The sequence below is a fragment of the Tachypleus tridentatus genome, chromosome 4 (assembly GCF_004210375.1).
Source record: "Tachypleus tridentatus isolate NWPU-2018 chromosome 4, ASM421037v1, whole genome shotgun sequence".
Classification (NCBI taxonomy): Eukaryota; Metazoa; Arthropoda; class Merostomata; order Xiphosura; family Limulidae; genus Tachypleus; species Tachypleus tridentatus.
This window is the reverse complement of record NC_134828.1, coordinates 8899959-8922762: the sequence shown is the minus strand read 5'-3', so window position 1 is coordinate 8922762 and position 22804 is coordinate 8899959. Positions and strand designations below refer to the sequence as shown.

The 22804-nt window shown below is 32.3% G+C and overlaps 1 protein-coding gene across 3 annotated transcripts in view; it reads right to left on the bottom strand.

Moving 5' to 3' along the window:
• LOC143248534 (3',5'-cyclic-AMP phosphodiesterase-like) overlaps positions 1-22804 on the bottom strand; it is a 57806-nt gene that overhangs the window by 4239 nt on the left and 30763 nt on the right. For all 3 annotated transcript variants that reach the window (XM_076496957.1, XM_076496958.1, XM_076496959.1), the window contains 8 exons: positions 20782-20906; positions 15711-15804; positions 13736-13932; positions 11052-11150; positions 8846-9007; positions 7179-7278; positions 5332-5486; positions 1664-1786 (listed from right to left, as the gene is read on the bottom strand). In XM_076496957.1, coding sequence (XP_076353072.1) covers positions 1664-1786; positions 5332-5486; positions 7179-7278; positions 8846-9007; positions 11052-11150; positions 13736-13932; positions 15711-15804; positions 20782-20906 — 1055 coding nt within the window. The remainder of the gene's footprint in view (positions 1-1663; positions 1787-5331; positions 5487-7178; positions 7279-8845; positions 9008-11051; positions 11151-13735; positions 13933-15710; positions 15805-20781; positions 20907-22804) is intronic.

Here is a 22804-nt window from a genome sequence, read left to right as displayed (position 1 = left end):
TTTGAATACATAGCAAACAACCAATAAAATGATATCCCTGAAGCAAATGAAGTCTGATTTATGTACAGAAAAAAAAATTGATGTATACAGTTAACAAGTCATACTACAAATGTATTCTCAAGACTTTAATGGAAGTAAAGTACAGAACAATGTTTCGACCTTCTCAGATCATCTTCAGGTTTACAAAGGTTTATTTAAGTTTTAATACCCACACCAGTCGTCTTGAGAATACATTTTTTTTACTTCAATTCGGTTTCTCATCACCATGAATCACGAAGTTCTACTACAGCAAAAAGTATTGGTGTACACAGTTAACAAGTCCTTCTAATACAGTAAAAAGTATTGGTGTACACAGTTAACATTTCCTTCTAATACAGTAACAAATATTTGTGTACACAGTTAACAAGTCCTTCTAATACAGTAACAAATATTTGTGTACACAGGTAACAAGTCCTTCTAATACAGTAAAATGTATTTGTGTACACAGTTAACAAGTCCTTCTAATACAGTAAAAAATATTGGTGTACACAGTTAACAAGTCCTTCTAATACAGTAAAAAATATTGGTGTACACAGTTAACAAGTCCTTCTAATACAGTAACAAATATTTGTGTACACAGTTAACAAGTCCTTCTAATACAGTAAAAAGTATTGGTGTACACAGTTAGCAAGTCCTTCTAATATAGTAAAAAGTATTGGTGTACACAGTTAGCAAGTCCTTCTAATACAGTAAAAAATATTGGTGTACACAGTTAGCAAGTCCTTCTAATACAGTAAAAAGTATTGGTGTACACAGTTAACAAGTCCTTCTAATACAGTAAAAAGTATTGGTGTACACAGTTAACAAGTCCTTCTACTACAGTAAAAAGTATTGGTGTACACAGTTAACAAGTCCTTCTAATACAGCAACAAATATTTGTGTACACAGGTAACAAGTCCTTCTACTACAGTAAAAAGTATTGGTGTACACAGTTAACAAGTCCTTCTAATACAGTAAAAAGTATTGGTGTACACAGGTAACAAGTCCTTCTAATACAGTAAAATGTATTTGTGTACACAGTTAACAAGTCCTTCTAATACAGTAACAAATATTTGTGTACGCAGTTAACAAGTCCTTCTAATACAGTAACAAATATTTGTGTACGCAGTTAACAAGTCCTTCTAATACAGTAACAAATATTTGTGTACACAGTTAACTGGTCTTTCAAATACAATAATAAATATTGGTGTACACAGTTAACAAGTCCTTCTAAGACAGTAAAAAATATTGGTGTATACAGTTAACAAGTCCTTCTAATACAGTAACAAATATTTGTGTACACAGTTAACTGGTCTTTCAAATACAATAAAAAATATTGGTGAACACAGTTAACAAGTCCTTCTAATACAGCAAAAAATATTGGTGTACACAGTTAACAAGTCCTTCTAATACAGTAAAAAATATTGGTGTTTTCTACAGACACTAAAAAGTTTGATCACATTCTTGACCTTTGATCACAATAACTATCACCTCCAGATGGGTGATATATCCTCATTTTCTGAGATAAGATATAATAGATCTTATAAAATATACGTAGCAGTATAGGAACTGAGACAAAATAGAAAGTATAATTTCAACATCATAATACTAATACTACTGTGGTAAGAAGTGTGGTCTTTATTACCTGAATTCTTTCTGTATAATTGTCTAGTAGAAGCACACCTGATCCAGCCACCTTTTTCGTCTCCACCATTGTCTTCAGGTCAGCTAATAAACTCATGTGTTTTGACATATCTGTTGCTATAACCTAAAGTTCAAACAACTAATTAGTTTCGTCGGTTAGGAGCGACTGTTGTTGGAATTACAGACATAATATCATTCACGTGTTTATGGTTAATAATAATATGTACTCAGGTCCAATTGCATTTGTAAAAAGGTCTATTAACAATGAAAACCTTTGCACCTGTTCTTTGATATCAAAAGTATTTAAACTTGAATTTATCATGGAAGTACATGAAATTCCCTAAGACTACAGGTTTGAAATTACATGAATATTATATAAAATAATCTTTTATTTACTTATTATGGTTGTTTAGGAAAAATCTGAAAAGCTATTTCAAAACCTTTAAAGTATAAAACCACACTGTATTTACACATAGTACTAGCAGAGATATGCAAAATGTTTAGACCAATTAAACAAAATGTTTGTTTTTCAGTTTCAGAACAGACTTACTGTCTTGATAAACATTTTTTACAGTAAGGCCAGTAAAAAAAGACAACTTGCTGTCCTATTCAAGTTCCTGTCACAAAGTGATTGTAAAACATAACAGAATCTGCAACTTTTCATTGAAAAACAGTGTTGTAACACAGAAAAACAAAGAAAATATGGATTACAGACAGATCAATGGAAAGTGTGGAATTATATGCAGATCAGGGAAACAGTGAAGTAGATGTATGAAAGGGATTAATTATCAGAAGGAACAATGGAAGAGCAAGAGATCCATTATAAATATGAACAATGAAGGATAGTATGAGAAGAATATACAGAGTTTTAACAACACAGTTTAATACTTAGTTTCATAACACAAGAGTCAGTATGAGATGACTATACAGTTTTAACAACACAGTTTAATACTTAGTTTCATAACACAAGGGTCAGTATGAGAAGACTATACAGTTTTAACAACACAGTTTAATACTTAGTTTCATAACACAAGAGTCAGTATGAGAAGACTATACAGTTTTAACAACACAGTTTAATACTTAGTTTCATAACACAAGAGTCAGTATGAGAAGACTATACAGTTTTAACAACACAGTTTAATACTTAGTTTCATAACACAAGAGTCAGTATGTGATGACTATACAGTTTTAACAACACAGTTTAATACTTAGTTTCATAACACAAGAGTCAGTATGAGAAGAATATACAGTTTTAACAACACAGTTTAATACTTAGTTTCATAACACAAGAGTCAGTATGAGATGACTATACAGTTTTAACAACACAGTTTAATACTTAGTTTCATAACACAATGGTCAGTATGAGAAGAATGTACAGTTTTAACAACACAGTTTAATACTTAGTTTCATAACACAAGGTCAGTATGAGAAGAATATACAGTTTTAACAACACAGTTTAATACTTAGTTTCATAACACAAGAGTCAGTATGAGAAGACTATACAGTTTTAACAACACAGTTTAATACTTAGTTTCATAACACAAGAGTCAGTATGAGAAGACTATACAGTTTTAACAACACAGTTTAATACTTAGTTTCATAACACAATGGTCAGTATGAGAAGAATGTACAGTTTTAACAACACAGTTTAATACTTAGTTTCATAACACAAGAGTCAGTATGAGAAGACTATACAGTTTTAACAACACAGTTTAATACTTAGTTTCATAACACAAGAGTCAGTATGAGAAGACTATACAGTTTTAACAACACAGTTTAATACTTAGTTTCATAACACAAGAGTCAGTATGTGATGACTATACAGTTTTAACAACACAGTTTAATACTTAGTTTCATAACACAAGAGTCAGTATGTGATGACTATACAGTTTTAACAACACAGTTTAATACTTAGTTTCATAACACAAGAGTCAGTATGTGATGACTATACAGTTTTAACAACACAGTTTAATACTTAGTTTCATAACACAAGAGTCAGTATGAGAAGAATATACAGAGTTTTAACAACACAGTTTAATACTTAGTTTCATAACACAAGAGTCAGTATGAGATGACTATACAGTTTTAGCAACACAGTTTAATACTTAGTTTCATAACACAAGAGTCAGTATGAGATGACTATACAGTTTTAGCAACACAGTTTAATACTTAGTTTCATAACACAAGAGTCAGTATAAGATGACTATACAGTTTTAGCAACACAGTTTAATACTTAGTTTCATAACACAAGGATCAGTATGAGAAGAATGTACAGTTTTAACAACAGTTTAATACTTAGTTTCATAACACAAGAGTCAGTATGAGATGACTATACAGTTTTAACAACACAGTTTAATACTTAGTTTCATAACACAATGGTCAGTATGAGAAGAATGTACAGTTTTAACAACACAGTTTAATACTTAGTTTCATAACACAATGGTCAGTATGAGAAGAATGTACAGTTTTAACAACACAGATTAATACTTAGTTTCATAACACAATGGTCAGTATGAGAAGAATGTACAGTTTTAACAACACAGTTTAATACTTAGTTTCATAACACAATGGTCAGTATGAGAAGAATGTACAGTTTTAACAACACAGTTTAATACTTAGTTTCATAACACAATGGTCAGTATGAGAAGAATGTACAGTTTTAACAACACAGTTTAATACTTAGTTTCATAACACAAGAGTCAGTATGAGAAGAATATACAGTTTTAACAACACAGTTTAATACTTAGTTTCATAACACAAGAGTCAGTATGAGATGACTATACAGTTTTAACAACACAGTTTAATACTTAGTTTCATAACACAATGGTCAGTATGAGAAGAATGTACAGTTTTAACAACACAGTTTAATACTTAGTTTCATAACACAATGGTCAGTATGAGAAGAATGTACAGTTTTAACAACACAGTTTAATACTTAGTTTCATAACACAATGGTCAGTATGAGAAGAATGTACAGTTTTAACAACACAGTTTAATACTTAGTTTCATAACACAATGGTCAGTATGAGAAGAATACACAGATTTTTAACAACACAGTTTAATACTTAGTTTCATAACACAAGAATCAAGAAAGTAGTTTACTTAAAATTGCATAATTATTTAATTTTTAATTGCTTTATACTACAAAAAGAACCCATGCAGTTTTTGGTTCTGCAATTCAAGTGTTATCTATGCAGAAGAAACTTAAAATTAAACAACTATCTTTTGGAGTAGTTACTTTATAGACCTTTGTGTTTATCATAAATATTTATCAAGTCAGTGTAGTCAGTATTATTTTCATGTATGTTGCTTGGTTTTGTCACTGAAAATACATATCTTCAGCTTGGTTTTATCACACAAAATATATATGTTCAGATATCATCGGTAAAAAATACTTACGATTGTCATGAATTGTGAGACTTATAAATGTCTAATACTACAACTGCCTGGTGTCTATAATCGTTTCTATCCAAGAAATTTATTATAAAATTGATTATTATGTTAACTCTATATAAGTAAAATTAACACTACTTATGAGAGTATATTTTTATATAAGAGGTAGATACATAATGAAACCCTTTAAACTAACATTATTATTAAAGATAGCCATACTGGTTTCGAGTTCCCGTCTGAATGGCAAAACAATAAAAATGATCAAATTAAACTTACCATATCAATGGCAATCTTACGAAGTGTCTGCCTCTGTTTTTTGTTAAGGTTTACAAAAATGTTACAGTTTTCATCCTGAAGAATTTTGAAAGCAACTGCCAAGGAGTGATTTTCGAGAACAGATTCATCATTGTACATGATGGCCAACTCAGAACCTACCACAGAAAATAAAAATATACATGTATCTGCACAAAGTGTGATTGGCAGGGGTCTTTTGTGAAAACACTGAAGGCTCATTTTGTAATAAACAAAAAAGAAGGTAACTAATCATATACAGTGTAAAAGTTGTATACTAACGGTTATCATGAATGAATGAAATAAACGAATTTCTGGTTCTATTTGTTGTTTTTCTTTAATTAAGCACAAAGCTACACAATGGGCTATCTGTGCTCTGCCCACCACAGGTATCGAAACCCAGATTTTAGCATTGTAAGTCTGCAGATATACTGCTGAGCCACTAGGGGGCTTCTGGTTTTGAAATGGATATTTAAATACTTGAAATAGTATTAAACTTAAGAATATATGTCCTCATATGGTACAGACATGCAAGATCTGGCATCATGTAGTACCATCATGCAAGATCTGGCATCATGCAGTACCACCATGCAAATGCAAGACCTAGGATGTGTGGAATACAGGAAGAAAATTCTCAAAATCTACTATGATTCTCAACCATTACCCTAAACTGCTTTGCTAAGAGTCTACATTGAGGGTTGTCAGAAACAAAATTCTATATCCTTACATGCTTTTATCCCTTCTATGAATTAATAAACTACATTACTAAAACAGAAGAAGTGATATTGAATTTCATTATTTTGCAATATTGATAACATAAATCTGGTTAAATTTATCTTCCAATGGCTAAGAGAAACTTAAATACGTTTTTTCTCACAATATTGCTTTGAAATATGCAACTACAACTAAGAATACTGTGAGATTAATTTTCTAGTTTGGTTTAAAGAAACACAGTTTAGTCTTTGGTATTACAAGCAATAAAACAATAGAACAGTTTTTCAAGCTAATTACTGTCACCTGGCTCTGCTTTTGTATTCAAAATAAAGTCACAAATATCTGGCATTGGAACACTGAAATGTCAAGTAATTCTTTAAATTTTAAAATTTCTAATAACATCTTATCTGCAGTTAAGAAGTTCTATAATATAAATTAGAAACTTACTCCAGACGTCTCACCATTAGCTTTCCATCATCCTTAATAACTTATCTACTGCATCATATTACCATTTAAAATATACAATCTGATAATATAATATTGTACTGTTGCAGATCTGATATTTCCACAAGGAATGTTATATTTCTGTAGGTGTGCTACAGATTAATGGCTTTGGGTCCTTATAATTATAATTATTATAATTGCACTTGCAAACATGATAACTCCATTTCCTTGATGAGCGATTGCAGGTTTCATTTTTGTAGTTCAGGCTTATCAATAGATAACTATAGTATATCAGATAGTAAGTGCACTTTTTTCTGCTCTTTACTTACATTCACTTTAGTTTTTAAATTCGAGTACTCTCAATAATATCTAACCATTTATGTCTGTAAAATGGAATTCATGAGTACAATTACAGTATAATGCTGTATTAGGAAGAAACCTTCTAACAGTTTTCTTTCTATCTCAATAAAGAAATTATTGTAACATGCCACTAGATCAAGAGATTTAAAACAGTAAAGACATCTGTATACAGAATAAATAGTTTCAAAACTGAAAATATTAGTGAATTTATTAAAAACCATAATTCATTTCAATAGCCAGCCCCAGACATTTTCTTATGCCAAGCACAGACTGTGAAATGCAAATGGTGTTCTTTTTTACACTAGAGTACTTACTAGAATTGACTAAGTACTGGTTTGTAACTCCAGGATGGTCAACGTCATGAATAGCTGCTGCAAACAGTGCAGCAAAAATTTCCAAGTCCGTGAAAACTGACTGAAAAATTTAACAAGCTAACCTCAGAATTCTTCATAACCAAAAAATCGATGTGCCAGTTTATTTCATTTGATTCAGTTCAATATCATGATATTCTGTTTTATAAGATCGAACCAGCTAAGTTAATTTACTTTATTTTCTTTAGTTACCAATTACAGTGACTTTAAGGTATTTTTTTAAATATACATTAATAGATGATTGTTGCATATAAAAGTCATATCATAAGATACGTCTTATCTGCAGTACTTTGATTCAAAGTTCGTAGATGAAATATATTTAATGCATAATCAATAATAACCTTTCTGTGTTACAATAAGTAAGACAACCATATACAAGTTAGATGGAAGTTGCATGAAAAAACATTTCTTGTATTATGAATTATTTATTATTTTAGTCAGAATGTTATTATTCAAAAAATACATAGGTAAAGTTTCTGTGTCATACAGGAACACAAAATAAAAGATATTCAAAATATCATTATTTGAAACATAATTATCTTAAATATATTCACGCATTAACTGTCCTTTCCACAAAGCCTAGACAAACCAAATCAAAAGATTAAAATATTCCACTTAACAAACAACACAAATCAAGTCAAAGAATGAAGATGTGCCTCTTAACAAATAAACTATCAAGACAAACCAAATCAAAACATGAAATTGTTCCACTTCACAAACAACATAAACCAAGTCAAAGAATGAAGATGTGCCACTTAACAAATAAACTATCAAGACAAAGCAAATCAAAAGATGAAAGTGTTCCACTTAACAAACAACACAAACCAAGTCAAAGAATGAAGATGTGCCATTTAACAAATAAACCATCAAGAAAAATATAAGTGAAAAAATGAAAGTGTTCCACTTCACAAACAACACAAACCCAATCAAAGAAAAAAGACACACCACTTAATAAACAAACGAGCTAAACAAACCACATGAAAATATAAATGTGTCTATTAATAAATAAACCATCAAAACAAACCAAGTCTAAAAATGAACATGTGCCACCTAACAAATTAATCATCCAGACAAACAAAATAAAAAAATGAATATGTGCCACTTAACAAACAAACCACCTAAGCATACCAAATAAAAAATAAAAATGTGTCTCCTAACAAACAAACCACCTAAGCATACCAAATAAAAAACAAAAATGTGTCTCCTAACAAACAAATCATTCAGACAAACAAAATCAAAAGATAACTATGTACTACTTTACAAACAAACCATCCAGACAAACAAAATAAAAAGATTAATATTTGCACACTCAAAACAAGAGTTCATTTGTACACAAAAGTTTTTAATTTTTTGTTTCATTTTCAGTATTATTTAATTTATGTGTTTTGAATTAAATTAGACTTGCTTTTGGTAATTTTTTTGCTTTATTTGTTATTTGCTAAAGTTAAACTTAAAGTAAAAAAAAAAACTTCCTTTGGACATAAACCCAAAACCAATCGCTTAAAACTGTCTAATCCATCTGCAACTGTTTATTCCGTTTACGATGCTTAGCATTTTCTAACAAGATATCCTGTAATTTATTGAATAAAAAATACAGTGAGAGAACTTACATCAAGAGCTGGAGAAAAAAGAAGAACATGAACACATTGGGTAACATCACTAGCGTGAGAACTGTTGTGGTATGGTATCTTAAGGTAATGATCTTCCAATGTCATGAGGTAATTAATAGCTGTCTTAGAAGGAATATCAAATGTTTTTAGGATCTCCCTATTCTAGAAAAAAAAAAAAAAGTTGTAGTTTTAGTTTTTAAGCAAATTTATTAACCACATTTTCCATGAACCATTCAATGTGTTAAAGAAAATGAATCAACAACAGTGTGTTAGTTGAGTAAAGCTCCTGCAGTCTTGACTTCTTGCGGCTGTAAGTATGACGTAAAACTATTGTAGTTTAAAATGTTGGAAAGAAATGTAATCTATTTTCTCACTTTATGTTTTTAATACACTACACATTTAACTGATTCAAAACTGTAAGAGAAAATCAACACAAAATTGCACATGATTTTGAGCAGTAAATTATTTAAAAATCGTTTAAGATATAAATACAACTAATTCCAATATTGCTTTCAGTTTCTTCAAATTTATCAATGAAAGAAATATATCACAGGATGGCTGGTATTGCTATTAACTGATTTATTAGTAAAAGTGTTAATACCCATACCAGCCGTCCTGTGATATATCTTCACTTGAGGTGGGTTTCTCGTCATCACCAATGAAAGAAATGTAATATTTTCATATTCTGAATTTTTCATGCAGATAGGGAAAAGTCGGATAAGATGGCCATCTCAATTTTGAATGTGGTTTTCACCAACTAAGATGAATGTCTTAAATAAAAACAAAAGGTTTTAAAATGAACTCTGTTTTATAATGAATTTTGGAAAAGCCACATATCATATGCAAGTTGCACATTATCTGGGATAAATGAATGTAGTTAATAACGTGAGGTAATAATGTAAGTTACAACCAAAGGTTATAGTAGAATCACATGAAAGTTAGTTAATTTTATGTCATATCTGGCTGTCTGGAACTCCACATTCTCTGAAGCCAGTAGGAACTGAACTTCCCGAAGTATCTACTTTGTCAACACAAAAAGTTCAAACTGTAACTGTGACCAAAGTTCTTCAAAAAAATACAAAAGTTGAAATCACATTTTCAGTTGTACATCAGCTGAATGGGATCATGTGAATGACAACTACAAACAGTACCGTCTTAACTCCTTCTCCAACATGTAGGGAATGATATTTCAAGTACTTTGTCCAGTACAGCAAGTAACAGATCAAATACAGACAGAAGATTAACATCCTTTGAGGAAACTTTATATCATGCTTGAGCAAGGATGCTGCAGAAATACTTCCTTTGGGAAAGACTAGAGTAGCAACAAAGTCCTTAAGGCACAAAGAGACAAGCTTTTGCAAAAAAATATACATCCAGGTCTTTGCGGCATTGGCACATGGTGCTTTGGATAGATTAGTCTAAATTTAAACTGTCTGACTCCAACCAGCATGTACATGTTTGGCTAAGAGCCAATGAGAGATTGCAGAAGGAGTGTCTTATGGCAATGGTCAAGGCATGCAAGAGGCTAAACAGTGGTTTTGGGTGCTATGTTTGCCATCTTCACAAAATTGATGGAATCATGGATCACCACAGCATATTAATCCATCTTCTCTGCTGAAAAGAAACTGATTGGGAAGAATTCCATAATTCATGAAGATAATGACCCTTAGCACATTTTCAAGCTTATTTAGCAAAGAAAGTTCAGCAGATCTGCAGCAAATAGAATTGTCATCACAAGTTCCACACCTTAACCCCACAGTACAAAAATAATGTAGTTTTGCTTAACAAAACTACATAGTGTACTAAAAGAAAGCCTCTGGGCACAGCTTCTAGAAAAACAGTATGAAATTACATCAAAGACTTTGAGGAAATGCACAGATACAACACTTCAAATATACTAACCTGTTAGTGATACCATGAAAGACCCCTGTAAGATTAACCTATAAGTTAATTTATATGGTAAATCAATAACTATTTTGTGTTGAAAGCTGATAAAATTACAATTGTTAAAGTGTTATAATACATTTAGACATTATATCCAAGTTATAAAGTAAAATCACTTTTCAGAATTTAATAAAAACTGAACAAGGTGAAAAATAGTGGGTAATGAACAGTTAAAACTATTCATAATAGAATACAAATAATGTTAATAGCTGTTATAAATGCAAAATATCATAACTGATTACAAGAATAAGAGGTTACTAACCATCCATATTGTATACGTAACTGCAGTTAGAGGTCGGTTATTTGAGTACTCTCCTATCTTGAAGACATCCACACCCCATTTATCCACATGTTCCAGTTGCTACATGAAAAATACGACAAAGTTAAAAATATATTTAAAATCACTATCCTCAATTACAGCACCTTAACACATTTTCAACAGTGATCTGTATGATAAAATTTTAATTTTAAAACACTGAGTTACATGTTTCATTTAACTGAGCTTGAAATGAGATACTGCACTAATAGTCTTATATTTAATCAAGATAGATTAAATGTCCAAGGTAAATTAATCTATTTTGGGATGATTAAGGTGAAACTTGTTTCATGACATTTTAATACCATCTCAGTTGGGTCTATACAGTTTTCAGATGGTATGCAGGGGCATATCACGTTCCATTGCATTCTATAGTAGCATAGAATTATTTCATTTCTGCACTGTCATAACAGCAACACATGGCTCATGGTGTCTAAAATTATCCTTTGTAATTTCTTCAGCCTTTTGTTCTTTTGTTAGATGACATCCTCTATCCTCAAGGATATTTTAGAGCTATATCTTAAGCCTGGGTCAAACTATTTAAAACTGGAATATCCTTAGCTGACCAAACCATGGCATTGCCTAATACTTGTAGATGACCGATGTTCTTGAGAAACAGGTGACATCATCCACACGACAAAGAAAGCAATGTTTAAATCCACACACACAGTTTCTTTGTTCAGTTCTACTTGGATTTCATCACAACTGGTTCAGCAGAGATTCGTCTTGAAAAACACAAAGCTGGTGAGCCATTTACTGATCCTGTAGAGAGTAATGTGCACTTTTCTACGTGGATGCAGAAAACGTTTTTTTAAGTTGTGCCTAAGTAACATTGTTTTCACCACCAATTAAATATACCTAATCTATTTGTTTCCTCACAGAATTTAAAATTGATTCATGTTATCAACTACAGAACACTCTCCTTATTTGTTGATTGAATCTACTGTTACTAGTGTGTTTGCCTGTCTGATGTCTGTCAGGAAGACAGTTTACTTACAAACACCACTTCTATATAAAATATGTTGCCACAGAATGACTGATAGTTCTTCTGTTGACTTACATAGCAGCTAGTAGGCCTAATGTTCATGTTGTTTAAACACACAAACATCAAACATAGTTACTATATTTTTAACATACAAAAAAATCAAATCTTTTTTCACAACAACTTGAGCCATTAGCCTGAATAGTTGTTTACTGCATTAAAGAAACAAAGTTTACTGACCTTTAGAATCAAACTTAAGATATACAAAATCACTATTACTTAACTATTACACTTTTAACTTACACATTCAATGAAGCTTTAAACAAACACAAGGAAGAAAAAAACCACCAGAAATAATATGACTATCACACATTTCCTCTGGCTAGAAGTGCACAAACACCATGTGCTGGTCTGTACACAAAGACGTGGTGAAACAAGGAATATGTCATAACAACAAGACTTAGAAGGCTTATCACATCAGATATTCTGCTTGTAAACCAAGCTGTCTTGCAAACAGTGGTCATGTTTACATATTGTTTTTATCATCTCATAAAGATTCGTAACACAGAAGAACAGATGGAATAGATAAACACTTTGCTAAAATAACTAACTAACCCTCATCATGAAATCTCAACAAAGGAGGCATTCCTAATACGAATAACTTACATTATAACAAAAGTGTATGGGTTTACGTTCGCTACAATGATTTTGACATTCTAAATTTGAACTTATTTTAATTACAAAAGTAAAACATATACAGGGGCAGATAAAAAAGTGGACCCCCTTGAAAATGTTATTAATTTATTAAATCTTTTATTAGATAACAGAAAAATATATAAAAGTATATGTTTTTAGTATAGTACGTACTCAATATAGTCTATTCAAACATGATCTTAAATCCTAAGTTTGACATTGGATTTCATAAATATCTCAACTTTTAATGATTTTAGTTACGTTTTCTCCTAAACAGTGTTGTGCAACTACTGTAGTTTATTAGATATTCTAATTCTGCAACAATTGAATGTAAAAATGAAATTCAAAATAACACAAACCAGTTTCACAAGTTAATATTTAGTCAGGATATATACATAAAACATGTTGTGTACAATAACATAATAACCAGTTTCACAAGTTAATATTTAGTCAGGATATATACATAAAACGTGTACAATAACATAATAACCAGTTTCACAAGTTAATATTTAGTCAGGATATATACATAAAACATGTACAATAACATAATAACCAGTTTCACAAGTTAATATTTAGTCAGGATATATACATAAAACGTGTACAATAACATAATAACCAGTTTCACAAGTTAATATTTAGTCAGGATATATACATAAAACACGTGTACAATAACATAATAACCAGTTTCACAAGTTAATATTTAGTCAGGATATATACATAAAACATGTACAATAACATAATAACCAGTTTCACAAGTTAATATTTAGTCAGGATATATACATAAAACATGTACAATAACATAATAACCAGTTTCACAAGTTAATATTTAGTCAGGATATATACATAAAACATGTGTACAATAACATAATAACCAGTTTCACAAGTTAATATTTAGTCAGGATATATACATAAAACATGTACAATAAATTATAACCAGTTTTCTTCACTAACTTACCTGTCCTAGCTCTTCTTCCATCAAAGTATCCACTCCATGTTTTGGGAGTTTGGCCAAGCTATTTGTATGACACAGAGGTTTCTTCACTCCTGAAATCTGGGACATTGTTTGACCAGGTTTGTAACGACCTTTATTAGCTTGTGGATAGTGCCCATCCTCGGATCTGTAGTTTGTTAGATCCAAATCTTGTTGTTTCTCTGTAAACAATAAACTGAAGTTAGTAAAATCTGTACTTTTAAACACATGAAAAGAACAATCAGTTACGTTTAATTGACATATGACATGCACACATGCATGTAGAACTACTTACCATATCCAAAACAAAACACTTTGTAAAACAACTGAAAAATCTAACATAATAAACAATGTACAGAATGCAGAATAATAAAGAGAAGAGGTGTAAGAAGATTGGCATATTTAACATTATCAAAAACAAAATCCTATTTTGATAAATCCTAAAGTTCATTTCATCAACAAATTAGAATCATTCCAAATATCTGAGTAATTCTGCATAAAACACTGTTTATAAGTAGCTCTTTGAATTGGCCAGGTGGTTAAGGCACTCGGCTCTAATTCAATGATAGCGGGTTCAAATCCATGTCACACCAAACATGCTCGCCCTTTCAGAACGTGGGGGCATTATACTGTGACAGTCAATCCCACAAATCGTTGGTAAAAGAGTAGCCCAAGAGTTGGCAGTGGGTGGTGATGACTAGCTGCCTTACCTCTAGTCTTACATTGCTAAATTAGGGACGGCTAGCACAGATAGCCCTCAAGTAGTTTTGCGCAAAATTATAAATAGAAACGAAAACAAACAAACAAACAATCTCTTTGGATATTCTTCATATTTTCTGACAAGTCATTAAAAACTGAATTTCATATTTCAAATTTTTAGTTGGTATTTTAAAAAATAAATTGACTACTAAATGTTTAAACTTTTAAACAAAGAATATTGGAACTGATATTGTAGAAAGTTTAATAATATTTATTATGTAATTCTTATGCATTTCAAATCCATATTTATGTCAGCTTTATAATTACATATTATTCATAAATCCTTTTATTTCATATTTTTGCACATTCTTGTTTTTTCTAGACTTAAAGCTTTTAAAGCTAACGTATATTCAAATTAAGTTATCTTAATTAGAAAACACACCCTTCTCTAAACTTTTCGTGAAATGCCAACATACTGTGTACCATCAAACAAGACTGTATTTAAATGTCAAATGAGCACCTTCACTAAGTGTAGCTAACCTGAAGAAACAGTCTAGTTGAATCACTCTTTCTTGCTAGCCTGCAGACGACCTACAAAGGTCTAAACGTTGTTCTCTGCTTGTCAATAAAAGTGTTGATACCCATACCAGCCATTCTCAGATACATTTTGAAGCACTCTTTATGTTACAATTATGCTTGAAATTAAACATATTGTATAGGAATTCAACAAGATGCATTTCTAAATATTTTTTATAAATTATTGTACATGTATATGTACATATACTGAGAATATTGTCGTTTTAAGAACAAGTGTTTGACATTATTTTTATCATTGTTCATTTATAGATATGACAATTACGAAAATATGCAATATTCATTGTAAATAACAGAACACAATGAAGAAATTTTAAACATCAACAAACATCTCTGCATAAAAAACGAGCAGGTTTGTTAAGGACATCAAAATGTAGGAGTTGTATACCACACAAAAACAATTCTCTTTGTAGTTTGCTTTCTAAATGTACATTATAAAAGAAATTATATAACACTATTTTTATATATAACCTTTACTTTTTTTCTAAGTTATTCTAATGATTCCCATAATGGATGTCTCACATTAATTAACAAAACAGTTAATGGAGTAAAAAGTGCAAAATTTACAACTTATTGTATATTTTGCCTATTAATATTTTTTTACAATGAAGGCACCCTTCACTAAATTCTATAGATGAACTAACACAAATAATAAGCCTTATTTTACCTAGAAAAGTACTGCAGATGAATTCTGAGATTTGATGGCCTGACTTTGACTCTGAGAAGTGGCTTGATAATTCTTTGTTCAGCATTCGCTTGAACTACAAAAGTGATTCAAAATGAAAATTTTAATAAATCAGTTTAAAAAAAATTGCTGAAATTATTTCAACCTGTTTGTTTTGTTACTAAGCATAAAGTTACACAACAAGCTAGCTGCACTGTGACCAGTTCACGTCTTCAAGCTTACAACTGAGCCACTCGAGAGGAAGATACCAACATCCTCTATAAAAAATCTGTATCATATGGTTAGATAATCTTGAAGCTTTGAAACTTAAGGTTGCATGTACACTTGTATATGATGAATTTTTATTTCTGAGATTACACATCCTTACAAATATCACCTCTCCAAATAATTTTGTCAATTATTACACAAACAAGCTACTTACATATTTCAAAATAACTTAATACTTTCATAAATGCATTATTCCTTTCCAATTTAGAACAGCTGAAGCACTTTGTGATTGGTAAAGGCACACATGTCACATGTAAACAAGACCAACATATTCTAGCAGACTTCTTTTGAAATAATACATTAATATATTAAAACATAAGATGTTTAATGTAAAGCAAAGGCCCTAGGTTTAAGTTTCCTGTGATCCAAGTTTTAACATAATATAGGATGTTGTGGTTGCAAACTTCACAGTTGGCCAAACCAGTCACTGAAATATTATACACGTAATAAAAGAACTTACTTTGGTTTTGTTTATAGCTATCAAGTAAAGTTTTGATTTAAATAAATTTTACACTTTGAGGGTCCTTACAGAAGATGAATAAAACAAGTTCAGGGTCTCTACATAAGACAGAGATGACAAGTTCAGGGTCTCTACATAAGACAGAGATGACAAGTTCAGGGTCTCTACATAAGACAGAGATGACAAGTTCAGGGTCTCTACATAAGAGAGAGAAAACAAGTTCAGGGTCTCTACATAAGACAGAGATGACAAGTCCATCGTCTCTACATAAGACAGAGATTACAAGTTCAGGGTCTCTACATAAAACAGAGATGACAAGTTCAGGGTCTCTACATAAGAGAGAGATGACAAGTTCAGGGTCTCTACATAAGAGAGAGATGACAAGTTCAGGGTCTCTACATAAGACAGAGATGACAAGTTCAGGGTCTCTACATAAGACAGAGATTACAAGTTCAGGGTCTCTACATAAGACAGAGATGACAAGTTCAGGGTCTCTACATAAGACAGAGATTACAAGTTCAGGGTCTCTACATAAGACAGAGATAACAAGTCCATGGTCTCTACATAAGACAGAGAAAACAAGTTCAGGGTCTCTACATAAGACAGAGATGACAAGTTCAGGGTCTCTACATAAGACAGAGATAACAAGTCCATGGTCTCTACATAAGACAGAGATTACAAGTTCAGGTTCTCCATAGAAGACAGAGAAAACAAGTTCAGGGTCTCTACATAAGACAGAGATTACAAGTTCAGGGTCTCTACATAAGAGAGAGAAAACAAGTTCAGGTTCTCCATAGAAGACAGAGAAAACAAGTTCAGGGTCTCTACATAAGACAGAGAAAACAAGTTCAGGGTCTCTACATAAGAGAGAGAAAACAAGTTCAGGGTCTCTACATAAGACAGAGATGACAAGTTCAGGGTCTCTACATAAGACAGAGATTACAAGTTCAGAGTCTCTACATAAGACAGAGATAACAAGTCCATGGTCTCTACATAAGACAGAGAAAACAAGTTCAGGGTCTCTACATAAGACAGAGATGACAAGTTCAAGGTCTCAACATAAGACATAGAAAACAAGTTCAGGGTCTCTACATAAGACAGGGAAAACAAGTTCAAGGTCTCTACATAAGAGAGAGAAAACAAGTTCAGGTTCTCCATAGAAGACAGAGAAAACAAGTTCAAGGTCTCTACATAAGAGAGAGAAAACAAGTTCAGGGTCTCTACATAAGACAGGGAAAACAAGTTCAGGGTCTCTACATAAGAGAGAGAAAACAAGTTCAGGGTCTCTACATAAGACAGAGATGACAAGTTCAGGGTCTCTACATAAGACAGAGATTACAAGTTCAGAGTCTCTACATAAGACAGAGATAACAAGTCCATGGTCTCTACATAAGACAGAGATGACAAGTTCAGGGTCTCTACATAAGAGAGAGAAAACAAGTTCAGGTTCTCCATAGAAGACAGAGAAAACAAGTTCAAGGTCTCTACATAAGAGAGAGAAAACAAGTTCAGGGTCTCTACATAAGACAGGGAAAACAAGTTCAGGGTCTCTACATAAGAGAGAGAAAACAAGTTCAGGGTCTCTACATAAGACAGAGATGACAAGTTCAGGGTCTCTACATAAGACAGAGATTACAAGTTCAGAGTCTCTACATAAGACAGAGATAACAAGTCCATGGTCTCTACATAAGACAGAGATGACAAGTTCAGGGTCTCTACATAAGACAGAGATTACAAGTTCAGGGTCTCTACATAAGACAGAGATAACAAGTCCATGGTCTCTACATAAGACAGAGAAAACAAGCTCAGGGTCTCTACATAAGACAGAGATGACAAGTTCAGAGTCTCTACATAAGACAGAGATTACAAGTTCAGGGTCTCTACATAAGACAGAGATGACAAGTTCAAGGTCTCAACATAAGACATAGAAAACAAGTTCAGGTTCTCCATAGAAGACATAGAAAACAAGTTCAGGGTCTCTACATAAGACAGGGAAAACAAGTTCAGGGTCTCTACATAAGACAGGGAAAACAAGTTCAAGGTCTCTACATAAGAGAGAGAAAACAAGTTCAGGGTCTCTACATAAGACAGAGATGACAAGTTCAGGGTCTCTACATAAGACAGAGATTACAAGTTCAGGGTCTCTACATAAGACAGAGATAACAAGTCCATGGTCTCTACATAAGACAGAGAAAACAAGTTTAGGGTCTCTACATAAGACAGAGATGACAAGTTCAAGGTCTCAACATAAGACATAGAAAACAAGTTCAGGGTCTCTACATAAGACAGGGAAAACAAGTTCAGGGTCTCTACATAAGACAGGGAAAACAAGTTCAAGGTCTCTACATAAGAGAGAGAAAACAAGTTCAAGGTCTCTACATAAGAGAGAGAAAACAAGTTCAGGGTCTCTACATAAGACAGAGATGACAAGTTCAGGGTCTCTACATAAGACAGAGATTACAAGTTCAGGGTCTCTACATAAGACAGAGATAACAAGTCCATGGTCTCTACATAAGACAGAGAAAACAAGTTCAGGGTCTCTACATAAGACAGAGATGACAAGTTCAGGGTCTCTACATAAGAGAGAGAAAACAAGTTCAGGTTCTCCATAGAAGACAGAGAAAACAAGTTCAGGGTCTCTACATAAGACAGAGATGACAAGTTCAAGGTCTCAACATAAGACATAGAAAACAAGTTCAGGGTCTCTACATAAGACAGAGAAAACAAGTTCAGGGTCTCTACATAAGAAAGAGAAAACAAGTTCAAGGTCTCTACATAAGAGAGAGAAAACAAGTTCAGGTTCTCCATAGAAGACAGAGAAAATAAGTTCAGGGTCTCTACATAAGAAAGAGAAAATAATTTCTGGGTCTTTACTTAAGACAGGGTTAACAAATTCAGGGTCTCTACATAAGGCAGAGATTACAAGTTCAGGGTCTCTACAGAAGACAGAGAAAACAAGTTCAGGGTCCTTAATATCTTACAATTTTCAAGATAAGTGTTGTATGTAAGACAAAATGATGTATTCATCGTTTGTCCAGGTTATGAACTTACAAAACTATGGAGTTAGATGCTATGATGAATATAAAAAATGATTCATTTATAACATAACATATTATTACACTATTCATTATTACCTCACCAAACACTGTATAAGGTATAAAAACTCAATATGTATATATTTCAAACATGGTATACACTTGTAATGGTCAGAATGACTTTGTATTATGAGGTTACATCAAAGTAGTGGTGTTTTCTGTTACCTTCTTTCAACACACAACTTATGTCCTTCCATAGTGTTTCATATGACTAATTAATTGACAGTCATTGGCTGCAGACATACCTTACGGGCTGAAGTTTAGAAGTCGCCTGGTACAGTAGAAAGTGAGTATAACCAAAGAAATGGCTCTTCATATCAGCCTTATGGTGGCTATTGGAGCAGAACATAAGCTGACTTTATGCATCATTGCAATAGTGGCAGTCATATGTTTTTATTGCACTGTTTCATGGAAAGTGTTAGTTCACTCTCTGAGATAAATGAGATGTTTCTGTGACCTACCACCATGTCCGTATAAGTTGTGGTATAGAAAATTTAATATTTTTTTTGTGTATGGTTGGAGCACCATCTGTAAACATAGTTAACGTTAGCTTACGTCAAAGTTAATAAATGCTCAATAACAGCAATAACAGGGGATAGAGGGGTTGTTTTAACCTGTCATCCCACAAGGTTTGGTTGAGCTTGGCTCAGTAATGAAGTTGTAGTTAGATAATGGACACACAGACAGACACACATATGTTTGTGCTTTATATATATATATAAAGATTCAGTGAACTACTTATATTCATTCTGACAAAATATGTAAATATTAAGATACATAATAATTTGTAAATAAGATACATTTATTTTTAAAAATTACAATAATAATCAAGTGTATTTTTTAAGAAAATATACCTGATTAATTCATTAAATAATTCACAGCATGGCGTCTCGTGTTCAAATCCCCGTCACACCAAACATACTCGCCCTTTCAACCATGGGGGTGTTATAATGTTATGGTCAACCCCACTTTTCGTTGGTAAAAGAGTAGTCCAAGAGTTAATGGTGGGTGGTGATGACTAGCTGGTGGTGAAGACTTCCTTTTAGTCTTACACTACTAAATTAGGGGCAGCTAGCAGAGATAGCCCTTGTGTAGCTTTGCACAAAATTCAAAACAAAACAAACCAAACCAGATTAGAAAATCTCAAATTAATTATATTTTATCCTCAGTTTCAACATGTAGCAACATGAATGTGTGTGTGTGTATTTCATATCTCTTGTGTTTTACGAACCTTGCTTGATGCCATGTCTCCAACAGATCTGTGAGACTGGATTGTTTCCAACTGATCCAGACACCAGTCCAGTTCATCCAGTGTGTCCACTGCCATATGTAAATACTGTCCATCTAAAATTATTTCTTAAGGAGTTTAAAACAAAATGTTAATTCTTGTTCTGTTCCCATCAAAACATTGTATTCTGAAACATTTGATATAACATAATTTCAGGGTTTTGTCAATAAATAACAGTGGTAAATATATCTCCTTTTATATATAACATTATCAAATCAACCAATTTATCATTAAGAATTATAAAAAATATTTTAGAGAAGTATTTTTAACCTGCATATTAACTGTTTTAACCCTCTATTTAGGATGAATATATTTTATTAAATGAATGGTTCTTGTTTTTTACATATATAAATACCCACCACTCTACACAACATTATAATCTTATATCAAACCCAACAGTAACCAAACGACCTGAATACCACAATATTCATTCACTGATGCTGAAACAGTTTATTTTTGTGGAGATGCTGAAAATCAGGTAACAAAACTGTAGTCCCTATAAGCAACAGGAACCACATCAAGGAAGGAAGTGCTGCCACACCCTCATTTCATCCTGGATTTTGACTAGAGAGTTGGCCAAATATGCCATCTCTGAAGGGACTAAGGCTGTGACCAAGTACACCAGTTCAGAGTATTACTTATGCCTATCTTTTAGTCTTATCCAGCTACCTTCACCCTCTCTCCTTCAAACTACATTACTAGACTTACTGCTCAAACTTCATATCTCGAGATCGCTGGGTTCATTGTCCACAGGTCTGCACTTTGAGTTCTGGTCTCTCCAAACCATGCTTCCCAGCTCTTCTCGACACGTGACCTACATCAAGCTCGCCAGGTGCCAAACCCACAATACAACTGTAACACTCAACTATACAAAATATGCAGGGTTGAAGAGAAAAAAAGTTTCTAAGCACCCCAGGTTGTCATGCAAACCCCCAGGGTGTGCAAGATTTTAAACCTAAATGACTGCCAGGGAGATTTGGAACTGTAAGGAAGGGAGTGCTGCCACACCCTCAATACATCCTAGTACCCATGGCCTTCTATTCACCACACATGTACTTTACAGGCTAATCTTTATGCTTAATACAAAAAAAAAGCTTTTTCTCCATGTGAACAGATCATTGTAAGTTAATAGGAAGTAAAAACTGTCCTGTTACTGTAATAGCTACTTCTTTAGAACTACAGTGAACTAGATACTCTCAACAGTTGGCTTACGAAAATAATGTTGTACGTCACAATTCTGATCTTTGCTTTCTAGATTAATCAGGTATTACGGGATATAATGATATGAAATCCATGGTCAAAATTTTAATTTTGAAAGTAGTTTAACAACTACAGCTATCTTTAATTTAAATGATATCCAAACATGTATCACACATTTCATGTTAGAGTACGATATAATTTGGTTTGTGATATCAGACAAAGCATGTAAAAAAAATCAATCGAATTAAAAAAGCAACAATGAAAATGAACTTAATGCAAATGATCCTGTAAATATTTTACAGAATTTACTAATCTGCAGGTGTACACATTACTTAAAAGTTATTTAGCTGCAAACCTACACTAGTCTCCAGGTTTACACTGCTATTCTACATGTATGTACACTAGACTACAGATTTTCACTGCTAATATATTGGCATATAGTCAAGTCTGATACTAATTTACTAATATATACACTACTCTAAGGGTTTTCACTGCTAATATACTCTTATCTACACTGGTCTACAGTTTTTCATTGTTAACCTATACATACATACAGAAGTCTACAGATTTTTAATGGTCATCTACACACACACACACGTGTACACACATTCTCACTAATAATATACACATATCTACACTAGTTTCCAGCATTTAAAAGTAAATTTACACTGTCTTCACTGTTAATGTCCTTGTATCTAAACTAGCCTACAAGCTTGAATATATATAAATCTATACACTTTTACACCAGTCTGGAGGTTTATACTGC